Source organism: Syngnathus floridae, chromosome 14 (genome assembly GCF_059516105.1).
Source record: "Syngnathus floridae isolate MCC-2025c chromosome 14, RoL_Sflo_1.0, whole genome shotgun sequence".
Classification (NCBI taxonomy): Eukaryota; Metazoa; Chordata; class Actinopteri; order Syngnathiformes; family Syngnathidae; genus Syngnathus; species Syngnathus floridae.
The window spans coordinates 4790939-4802944 of NC_142426.1; the positions used below are offsets into that span (position 1 = coordinate 4790939).

Below are 12006 nucleotides of genomic sequence, written 5' to 3' on the forward strand. Positions count from 1 at the left end.
ATATTGTAAACATTTTTTTGCCCTCATATGGCCAATTACTGAGATAAATTAGCATTGTTTGGTGGAAGCTAATGTTAGCTAGTTTGCTCTTTGCGTTTAGCTAATAGCGGCGGCTTGAAGGGCTGTTGGAATAACCAAAGTCGATGTGACTGGAATTTCGGCAGCAGAGAACAGTTAAAGTTTTTTTTTTTTTTTTAATAACTCATTAAACTCCCGGCTGTAATTTTAAAAAATCATTAACGCAAGTACGGTCATACGGTCTAGACATATTTAGTACGTCTGAAAGAAGGATGCTAAAACATGCCTCGTTTTGGGATTTGCAAATAACGTGGCTTTGAGTTGACCTCTCTGAGGTGAGGATTGAAGGTCAGGGGAGAGGAAAGTCTGTGGAATGTTCGTGCATCGATTTTCCCCCTTCCCTCATCACCCGTTTATCTGTCACTCACGATGGATGGAGAGGGCTTTTGCTGACAGGGACACACTATGTCAGTCAGTGGTTAAAAAAGCTCGAGAAGAATTTAGAAGGGTGAAGACCAGGGAAAAACAAACCAAAACAGAAAAACAACCATTCATCATCTCTCAAGTGTATTTTGATGAAAACGCAGCATCAGCTATCTTGGTCTTGTATTTTGACACCTCTGTTTCTCAATATCAGGACATTTTGTGTACATTTTTGCCTGCATTGTCGAAAATCAGCACTTGTCAAGTTTTCCAGGAAAACATGCCAGTTAAAAATCACACAGTCACAAATGATTGAATGGCACAGCACTTGTCAAGTTTTCTAGGAAAACATGCCTTACAAATGATTGAATTTGTGCAATTTTCTTTTTTTGTCATTCCAAGGAACATGTTTTTGTTTTATTTTTCTACTAAAATAAATTGTAGTTGCACATCCACTACAGAAGGTGGCGGTGGTACTTCTCATTTTCAAGAGTGTGCGCAGAAAGTATAAGCAAGTTTTTCAGCAGATTACTTATTACTGGGGGGGGGGGGGTTGGGAAGGTCGTGATACAATTTATAGCCACAGCAAGGAGCAGGGCATATATTTTCTTCTTTCTTAATCACCATCATCAGAATGATTGAGTCGAAAGCAAGATTGATTTTCATTTTAATTGATATTGGATGGATCATGCGTCTACGCTACACAAGTTGGATCCATTCCGGTAGCGCGTGCTGCTGCGAGTCTTTTGTTTCGTACCGATCATTCAATACAGCCACTCAGTCCAATCAGATTTTCTCTGGCATCTATCTGCCAATATTTAGGGAAAACAATCCGAGTGTGCTCGCTGGGACTTGGCTTGGAGCGAGCAGGCCTTTTTGGGTGCCAGCTGCGTGACATAACCCTTTGTATCTCACTTTCCTACATCTCACGTTGTCATTTGTGCTCTATTTGTGTTCTGTTGGCTGCATTGTGAGGTGCTCAAGCTTCTGATGGGGAGAGCGTCGGGTCAAGAATGGCAGAAAATCGATCAATTGTATTTCCCGTGAGCGAGCTGAAGCTCATGAAAGGAATCTGGGTTTAAAGTGTTGCATCTAAACAACAATGTGGGTCGTGGGTCTTGGTGTTGTGTGCAAGAAGTGAAAGTATATCCCACCCACAGGTTTATTTCAATCATAGATTCAGATTTTGATCCAGCTTGATTGATTGATCAGAATATGGGCAATTCAATGCTATTTTCTGGTTTCTCATCATGGATGGTATTGTTCGCCCAATCACCTTCGGAGTTATTTTCAGCAGCGAGACCCTTTTTTTCCAGTTTTTATCAGCTCTTTCCCAGATGGAATTGTAACCACAGCCCCCCCTTCCCCCCGCCCTCCCAATCTGTGAAACCAACCATCTGGTGCGTCATGTTTGTGAATTGTGGCCCTTTTTGTCCACAATTGTACACATCTTTTGTTGAGGCAGGCAGGAACAAGAATTGCTTCCACCTCCTGCTCCATCCTTTATTTAAGCCCCGACTAAGTGGGAGGACTTGAAATTTAAAATGTGCAAGCAGCCAATTAAACTCCACACATAGTCGTTGCGGTTATCCGGCCACGACCCCCCGGGCGAGAAGACAGTCTGACATCTCTCAGCCTCAAAGTGCTGCCAGAGGAGGCAAAGCAGCAAGTCGCACCAAAGGTGGTCTATAGATCCTCGCGGCGGGGGTAGCGCCCTGACTTCAAACCTGGCATGGAGCTCCGGGTTGCGCTCACAAGTCCATTTTTCTTCTCTTCCGTGTTGAGCAGGTGCAAGACACCTTTCACCGAGAGGAAAATATTGGACCTGCTTTTCTGATCCCAGCAAGGCACATTGAGGCGTTTGGTTTTCTCGCCGCCCTTCTTACATGTGTTTTTGTCTCTAATCTTTTTGGGTGTGAAGTTTGTCTTCTCATCCTTCTGGCGCTCTTTTTGAAATCATTTGAAGTCCTTAGTGCAGCGGTACTCAAACTCTTTACAGCCAATACCATTGTGGATAATGATTAGTATTCAATTAAAAGGTAGCACGCAAACTGCCTGATTGAAAAAATTTATTCAAATTCGAAATGTAAATGCATTGAAGCGTTCTTAAATGTTAAATCCAACTGAACTGCAGATGCCTCAAAATGTTGTGATTTATTTTATTTTTCTTAATTAAATTGCACGCATATGTGTTCTTTAGTTGTCTACTCTTGGAAAAGAAGTTTTTATGAAAGCGCTGGACAATAACAAAGAGTTTCCTCATATGTGCCCCACCTGAGGGGTCGATGATTTTTCTCATGTTAAAAGTACGACACTGGTTCCAATCACGCTGTGCTGGACTTTAATCACTTCTCTGAGAACATTGCTCTGCGCAGTAGGAACCAAAGTGTGTTCCACCTACAGGGTGGACAGTAATGAACAGGAAGTTCACCGCTTTTAGAGGAACAAACGTCAGGTTTTGCTGTGACAGTACAGATGAATCACCACAGGACCACAGACCTTTACACCTAATCGTCGACATTACGAGTTCACGCCATAGTCAGACATGTTTGATGGCTAGTGCAGTTGATCCATGTTTGATCCTCAATAGCAGAAACAAGATGAAAGTTATGCTTTCATCCCACACTTTTTTTTGTTTGTCATGTGCTGCGTGGAGAGAAAACAGGTCAATATAATCAAAGAAAACTCTTTGAGTTGCTTTAGTCTGTTATTTTGCAGTCTATTAGTCTCTGTGTTATTTGTTTGTACAGCAACCGCCCACTATATATATTTGTACTGTACTGCAAGGAGAGTTTACCTTTCTTCAGTTGCAAAATGTAGACTTCAGAAGGCTTCAAAGCTTGTGAGATTGTGTGTGTAATATCGTCGTCGAGGAGTCTCTTGTGACTTTTAACGAGTTGGCAGGTGTATACGCACGGAAAAAAAAACATGGAGTTATTGTCAGATAAGTGACAGTTAATGCTTAATTGAAGCGCTGTCAGGTGGTTGCTTGGCTCACAAGTTCTCTTTGAAAAAAAACATCTGACAACGTGCATTCTCCTCTTAAAAGAGGTAAACACTGCCATCTAGTGGACATGACATGGTTTGTGCTTGGACCCCGCAGCCTTATTGCGAAGGAAGTGCAAAAATAATATTTGGAATTTATTCATGTGTGACTGTATCCCATTTCTGCAGCAAAAAAAAGTCACATGACTCAAAATACTGTATGTCAGGTAAATAAAGTTTGTACTTAAGGTAGCTGGGAGGGATCAATCTCCATCTTATCCTTTTTCCGTGAACGATGCAAAGAATCCCATCTGAAGATTGTTTCCACACCGAGCTGCAATCTCATTAACAAGCATTAAATTAATTTCACGCTTCTGCTTTGGAATTAATTGCATCTTAGCAGAAGCCGCTCTGATAAGGATGGACACGACGGTGTCTATTAAATCTTTTTTATTTATTTTTATCAGACAGGCCTTGACTTGATACACTTGATGATCTTTGAGGCGCCACTGACTCACAATCGAGAGGTCTTCACTTCCAGTCTTGGATCTCTTACGCATACACTTACTGGCAAGATGACAAGAGGCGGCCCACGTCTCCACTTCAGTAATAAAGCTCAGGCTCCACCCCTGGTCGTCATGGTAACAATTGCATTGGCCCAGCAGTGTACTACAGGGCACAATAAGGGCTGTTTCAATGGACTTATTTCAGCAAGACACACAATTGGGTGTGTAAAGTGTTCTAGATTGTGTTTATTTGCAAAACATGGCTGCCATCATGCTTTGGGAGCCTTCATTAATAATCATTGAGCATAACTGCTTATTTTCATTATTTTTGACTTTTCAAGCTTGTCTTAATTGGCCTCTGTGGGATTTGGATTTGATGTTTACATATCGACCACATGTTGATAGTGTTTTTGTAATCCCTCACAATTATATATTGTTGTATTTTTCAACCAATTTTGTAATATATCACACTACTGGTGCGTGATCAGCATGCTTTCCAAACAATACTCTTTGGATTGTTTACTGCCTGTGTGCACAAAATCAGCTATGAATAAATAATCCCTGTGTCTTCATTTAAGGCGAATTGGTTTTTAGTTCATTTTTCATGGTGCATAACTTATTTATGGTGGTCGCTGCATAATGTAGATAAGCTTGTTATCTACAGAATCTCCCCCATTTCAAATATGCTGTGAATTATTCATTCGAGGGTGATGTTGATTGCACGCTACAATACTTTTTCTTATGAGGTCTTCTTAAAAATGAAAGATCATGCCTGTCCAGTAGCCCACTGCTAGGCAGCAACCTTATTTTGTTGTCCCAAAGAACAGTCACATGCCTTTCTGTATTATTGCAAAATGGATGCTTTGATTTTCTAAATATTTTTTATTTTATTTTATTTACTTTAATATTTAACAATACTGCCAGTATATTGCAATTTAGCACAGTAGTAAGCCTGAATTTGAAATTCCCGGCTCAGGCCACAGGTGTAAAGGATTGTAAACTATGTGCTGTAACTCAATCCGTCAACGGGACAAAGTTGGGCGGGGCACTTTTTAACCGACGGTGTCCCACACGAAGCATGCTTGAAGTTAAGCGAGCTAGACTGCCACACCCAAAAAAAGCATTCATACCTGCAACCTGTTTTTTTTTTTTTTTCCCTCCTCCAAGAGAAACCAATCACACTCGTACAAGAGTTCCTTTTATTATTTTCCAGTCGCACACACTACAGGTGTTACAGTGAAAAGACATCAGCTTGTTGAAGTCAATAAGTTAAGCCAAATCTACCTTTACGCATTCTCCGAGAGACATTTCGAACGTTCATCGACGGCAAATGCAGAAATGCTAGATTTTCCGTCATCAGACTCTTTTGTTACGCCCTTGTCAGTGGCCCAGTTGACGCCCTAGTGTAGACTTTGGCGTCTTAGAATGTTGCAATAACCGCTGACGGCTGCTGGAGCCACACCCGCTCCACCTTTGACAATCGCGGCCTCCGCTGGAATGCGCTTGCACAGTTTAGAACCAGTAGTAGTCAAAAGAAATTGAAAAAAATAGGGGCAGGCATTTTAATAGATTTCCTTGATCAATCAATTTGATTCTATGAACATTATTTTATTGCTATGGGGCAAAAAAAAAAAAAAGTTCTGGACCCCTATTTTAAGGTTAGCAGAACTCGAGTGCCAGCTGTCCTCAGTTGCATTAAGATGCAATTGATCAAAAATCTCATTTTTAGAATGCCCGACTCTACTTTAAAGTCTGCAGATTTTTTTTTTGTCTTTTAGGCAACTGTATCTTCGTTCATATTATCAAAAATATCAAAACGCTTTATAAAAAAATGGGGGGCCATTTAAAACAGATAATTACTTTGCACATTGAATATGAAAACATGGGATTAGTAAAACCCCCAAACCTGAAGTTGTTACGAAATTATCACACACACCCCTTGCCAAAAAACAAAAAACATCAATGCATCAGCTACTAGCGACCAAGAATCCACTCCAAAAAAAAAAAGAAAAAAGAAAAGCAACAGGTACACTATGTACAGTGTCAGCAAGGTTATCAGTGCTTGGGACTCAAGACAAGGCAGCAGAGATTAAAAAAGAAAATTTGAGCAAAAGCCCACATGACTCGGCTTCCGTCTTCCCTTTCATTGTTGGCGGCAGGGTGGGAGGGGCCGCGATGCGCCGCATTCTGGGCACCCAACGGGCAAAACGCTATTTTTCTCCGGCTTGGTCGTTCATGTCTTTTTGCAGACGCCTGCAAGATTTTTGAACTTGGGTCCCAACATGTTTAAGAAATCGAGGTTTTCGTTGGCGTCGTCGTCGCTGCAGCAGCCGACCGAGCCGGCCGCCGAGCCCGCTCCCTCAAAGCCGTACTGGTGGATGATATCGTCCGCGTAGTGCCCGTCGTTCTCCTTGCCTCCGAAATAGGAAAGTTTCTGAAAGGCAAAGCCGGAAGCTTTACACTCAAGCCCAAACGTTTATAATACTTTGACAGATGTTTGCGAGAAAACGGGAGTGTCATCCTCACCTGATGCAAATAGCGTCCGTTTGTTTGCCAGGTGCTGAGAAAGTTTGCGTCGTAGTTCATCTGCTGGGTTCCGTACTGGCTGTCGTAATGTCCGCTGAAGTACTCGGCGTCGGTGGCACCAAAGCCGGACTTGTAGCGGGTGATGTCCACGCATCCCAGCGAGGAGCCCTTTGTTTGCCAATCCTGATTGGCCACCGAGCCCTTGAATTCCGAGCCGGGGACGGGGACCTTGATCAGACTGGCGTCCTATGGACGCAGAACAAAAAAGTGGTTCTTTTGCCTCGCTCGGATTGAAGGGAGTGAGACCTCTTCTTGTTCCTTACCACTTCTTCCCCCGGGGCTTCTGTGTTGGATTTGATGAGGATTCCGCCGCTGTCGGTCGTGTCCTCCAAGATCTGCAAGTCTGGCTTTGTCGTGCACAAACAGGCGAGCAGCAAGACTGCAAGAGCAAAATGGCCCCTTAGATGGAAGGAACGTCACAGACGGCACGTCTAATGTTCCCAACATGTAGGAGAGTGAACAAATCCAAAAAAGAAGAGAGGAACTGACATAGCAGCAGCAGGAGGAGCAGAGGCAGGAGGAACGCCAGCCAACCCAACGGGCCCAGCGAGGCCGACCAAGGCTTGGTCAGGCAGGCGCCGTTCCTGCACTGGCAGATCCTGACGCTCATTGTCTGGATTTTCCCGTTGCCCTGCAGATCCTTCACCTCGACGGGAACTTGATGCACCTTCAAGGGGAGGTCTTTGTCCTGCCGTAGCGTGGCAGCCGTGTCTACGAGGGAAGCGCGCAATCCGTTTAGGGCCTGACGGAAGAATGACAAGCTACAAGCCGTCGCCTACCATTGAATCTGATGATGGACCATTTTCCCTCTTCGTTATGCGGCAGGCTGAAGGTGTAGGGGCCTTTAAAGGGCGCCTCGTCGGCATCTTCTGCCACGAGCAGCGCCGAGCCCATTTCCCCTTCCTTCTCACACACCACCCTCTCGCCAGGCGGGACGATAACCGGCACGTTGTCGTTTACGTCTTCCACCTGGATGATGACCATTCCCGTACCAGTCTTGGAAGCTGAAAGGCATGAGGGAACAAACTCCCGCTCAAGTCCGCTATTCGAGGCGACGGATCTGTTTGAAAAAGCCACATACTTGCATCGACGGCTCGCATGGTGATGTTGTAAAGTCCTTCCTTGACAAAGTGCGACTCTCTGTCGATGGTATTTGCCACCCTCAGCTCTCCTGAGTTCCTGTCCACGTTGATCCAGGCGGCCGGGTCCATGATCTTGTAATACCTGCGGCGAGGCGGTCCGCAAAGTTCTCGTCAGTCTCGCTTTCTTCGAGCAAGTCCCATCAGAGTGAGACGCTTACTTGATGCCGTCGCTGCTCTTGGTTTCTGGATCGATGGCTTTGTACGTTCCTATCACCGTGCCGTTGGGCGTGTTCTCTTTGACAGTGAAGCGAACGGTCGGCGCCGTGAATTCGGGACCTTCGTCCACGTCGCCCACCGTCAAGTCCACGGGGACGATCTCCCACTGGGCCGTGGTGCCGGTCAGCTCGGCTTCGTTGCGGGCCATCACTTCCAGCCTCATTTTTTGGGACTTCTCAAAATTTAATGGCTGGAAAAAACATCGGCACTCTTTACTTGAGATGACTTGGACTCCTCATGGTGTTACTCCAAAGTAAAAATCTACTCACCTTAGAAATGTACAGAAGGCCCTCATTTGTTTTGGGGTCCGTCTCCATCCGGAAGTTTCCGTTTTCATTGCCCTTAGTGATAACGAATTGTGATTTCCAGGCGGATGTGTCTTTTAAATCCTTATCTTCGACAGGCATTCGGAGAATAAGTTTGCCAATTTCGTTCTCCTGTGCGGTGGCTTTGTACTGCACGATGAAAAGATTCAAAGATTCAGGAATTATGAACAACAATTGTGGGCAGGGGGGGCAACCTGGTCAAAAGCTGATTACCAATTTCTTTGTGAAGGTCGGCGGGTTGTCGTTGATGTCGGTCAGCGTGATGGTCGCCGTACCAGTGGTGAACAAACCTTTGGCTCCGCCGTCCATATCTTTGATTTGCACAATCACGTTGTATATTTCTTTACTCTGACGAAAGAAGATTCCATTCACGTCACACGTGGTAGAATTGAAATTGCGGGACCCGAGCTCCGGCGGGCCTCACCTCTCTGTCTAAAGTATTGGTGGCCGTTGTCAAGACCCCCGTCTCCGGGTTGATGGCAAATCGCTCCAATTCGCTCAAAAGGGAATAGCGGATCTTCACGTGGTCGGTGCCTTCCTGGTCTCTGTCGGTGGCGTTCACCTTCCCCATGACGGTCCCTGCGGTGTGTTCATTTGATAAGATTGTTGCCAGAACAAACACGAAACAAGCCACAGTGTGTCGAGTTGCTCACCTGCTTTGCTTTTCTCCGCCACCGAAAATTGCATTTGGCCGCTGAACTGCGGCGCATTGTCATTCTGATCGTCCACCTTGACAAAGATGCCCAAAGGGTCATCGGTTTCTTGCCGCGTAAATTTGTCGAAAACCCTGGTTATTAACTGCAAAGGAAAAATAGAATGTTAGCTTATTGAATCGATGCATGGTGCTGTAGATGGCTCATGAAATTATTGATTGTAATTGATTCCAATAGAATCTAACAAAAAGTGGCAGTAATTGAATTGCATTTCATTGGAAAATCTGAATGAGGAAAAGCGCCAACTCACGGCGAACTCCGGGAACTCCTCACGATCGACCGGCTTGAGCACAGTCAACATTCCAGAGTCGCTGTCAAACCTAAACACTCCTTCTGGGTACTTGTCGTAGCCGGCCCCAGTCAGAGTGTAGTACACCTGATGAACGGCTTCGGTGTCGGATACGAGCTGCAAAAGACGAGCGCCATCGTATGACCAACACTGACATCAATAAATATTTTGTGTGCAACCAAAAAATAATAATAATAGAGGCTCAAATGTACAGTTTATTCTTTTATGACAGGAAGGGATAGTTTTGTTTTTTTTGTTTTTTTGAGAGGGTGAAGTAAAGTAATACAATACAAGTCACTTTTCGAAACATTTTAAGGCAGCAAAAATAAATTATCCGATTACAGATTTGATTGACAGGGATTTCAGGCAAATCAAAGGTCGCAAAATTGTGCAGTAAATGACCCTTATGAGAGCTCATTCAAAACTGAAATAATCACTATAACATAATAGTAAAAATTTACGCTGCTATATTATTATGTAATTGTTATGGTTGGGTGTGTTTCAGCTTTATAAATGGAAAACTCTTCCCTTCTTATCTCAAGGTTGTTGGGAGTCTTTCAACAGTTGGCACACACACACACACACACACACACACACATGCACACATGCTGTGTGTACTGTATATATGAGTCACTGTTAAAATAATTGTCCCAAGTGGCCATGAGGAATGGGGAACGGTTTTATGACACTAAATATTGATTACATAAGAAACATAATCACGTGTGTTGCTTATCAGACAAGATCAATATCAACAAACCAACAATACAAGAATCAATTTGATATTTTGACAATTGGAAACCCTGACTAAAATTCATCTCTTCATTTGGAAATCCGGCATTATAGTGTGCTGTATTTTTTTAGTGACTTTTTAGTTTTCCTGTATATTGACATGCATAATTTGAATGCTTGGTGTGTCGCGTGTGTTTGAAAAATTACCCTTGAGACGTCTCTTGGATAGGGGCCGGGGTCATTCTCCAGGATATTGATGGGTGGGGGGCTCCAGCGTCTTCTGAACCGTTGCAGCACGTCAGTGGGCTACACGGCACAGTCAGTAGTGGGAAGTAAGAACTACTACTTTGTTACTGTAATTAAGTCGCTTTATCAAGTCTCAGCGCATCAGTGTATTTATGTTTATTTTTACTCAAGTACCGGTGTGATCACTTTTGCAAGTTGGGGGCGCGAGGAGGGGGGGAGGGTGTTTTTGTACCTGTCTGATAATTTGCTCGCTGGCGATGAGGTTGACGTCCATCTGCATTTGCCGCCCGTCGTTGCGTTCAGCCCAAACGGAGAAAGTTCTGCCTTTAGACGAGATCTCGACGGCGGTCGTGGCCGTCACCGAACCGTTGGGCCAGACTGTGAAAGCCCGGTCGTTGCAAGTGACGCTCGCGCAGCTCGCCACATTGACTGGGGGCATAGGGAAGAACAGGTTGAGTGACTTTTACTATTATTATTATTATTGCAGAAATACGGTACCGGTTAGATCGTGAATAAAAATAAATTGTAATTACGTCTGCTTATCTCGAATCTGGCTGGGATACTTTGCGGCACCGGGACGTACAGGACGCTTGGGACGAAGCACGACTCTACTCCGACCAGGATCTAAAGTTACACATAGAGTTAGTGTCGAATATCACAAGGTTCCTCTTTGTTCATAAAACAACACGTATGTCAAACTCACCAGCGCCAGGCAGACGTTGAAAATGACAGCATTCGCCATCGTTTTTCTTTTCAAATACAAATTTGCACTTTGCCCCAAGCAAAAAGCAATCCCCTCACAGCATTAAAAAAAACAGAAAAAGCGGAAAAGTTTCGAGCGTTCAGGTGTCGGTTTGGAAACCGTAATCACATAGAAGAAAGAACTCCTGCTGCTTCTCTTACGCCTCCATGGCACCTTTTGCGCTCGCTCGCTTTTCGCTGCTGGCGGTGTGTCAATAATCCGGACACACCTTGAACGCCCCACCCAAAGGCCGAGCTTCCCCAGCAGGCTCGTATCAGCAAGGGAAGACTTGTGTGCACCCACCACTCCTCCAAACGTTACAAATTCTAAAATCCTCCACCAGAAGGAGCTGTTTCTCCAATCTTTTTTACAATTTGGGATTTTTAAAGTTTTCCTAATGTTTCGTTTAAGTCTTCATCACAAAGCAGCTCTCTATATCAGTACTACACTACTGATGCTGCTGCACAAATAAAAGTTATGCATGCCTCTAAGGGAGTATGCGTGTGTTATGTGCATCTAGCTTCGACACAATTGTCTTTTCTACTTGTTTTTCAAGTGTATCCGGTCTGTGGAAGTTCTCCCAAGTCTGCACAGTTGAACAACCTCTATGTGCCCCTCCTTTTTCCTCAACACAGCTAAGGCTCCTCTCTCAGCACTGCAGGAATGTGCACTAAATGGAGCCTGGCTGGCAAGGGGGTGGGGAGGTTGTCCTCCCACTTGTTATCTCTAAAAAAGTGTTTGCAAAGAAGCGAGCCAAAGAGAGAAAAAAAAGAAAGTGTTCGACAACGCTGCGGGTCAATGTCCTCAACTGTAAACCGTGCAAAGAGAGCCAGAAATAAAGTAGAAATGAAACCAGACTTTCTGTGCGTATAGGAAAGGTGAGAAAAATGTCAGGAAGATTGCAGTGAGTCATGGGCGTGAACACAAGGAAACCGCCCAGGGCTGGGAGCCATAACAGTAAACGCAAAACCGACTCAGCAAATAGTCTTGTCACTCCCAGAAGGAAAGTGACACGTTCAAGACGAGACGTGTGCATGGACACACACAATTTGAAAGCGCAACCTTCTCCCTTCTTCCCCCCAATA

General features: G+C 44.4%; 1 protein-coding gene across 1 annotated transcript; it reads right to left on the reverse strand.

Moving 5' to 3' along the window:
- Positions 1–5117: 5117 nt before the first annotated feature.
- dsc2l (desmocollin 2 like) lies at positions 5118–11409 on the reverse strand. Its single transcript, XM_088397050.1, has 16 exons — positions 10883–11409; positions 10713–10803; positions 10412–10608; positions 10141–10239; positions 9166–9321; positions 8856–9000; positions 8627–8781; positions 8416–8550; positions 8146–8331; positions 7819–8066; positions 7600–7742; positions 7298–7522; positions 7008–7229; positions 6782–6897; positions 6459–6704; positions 5118–6366 (listed from the first exon to the last, which is right to left on the reverse strand). Exons 1-16 carry the CDS (start codon positions 10919–10921, stop codon positions 6166–6168), a joined length of 2604 nt encoding a protein of 867 aa, XP_088253176.1. The 5' UTR covers positions 10922–11409; the 3' UTR covers positions 5118–6165.
- Between the last annotated feature and the right edge of the window lie 597 nt (positions 11410–12006).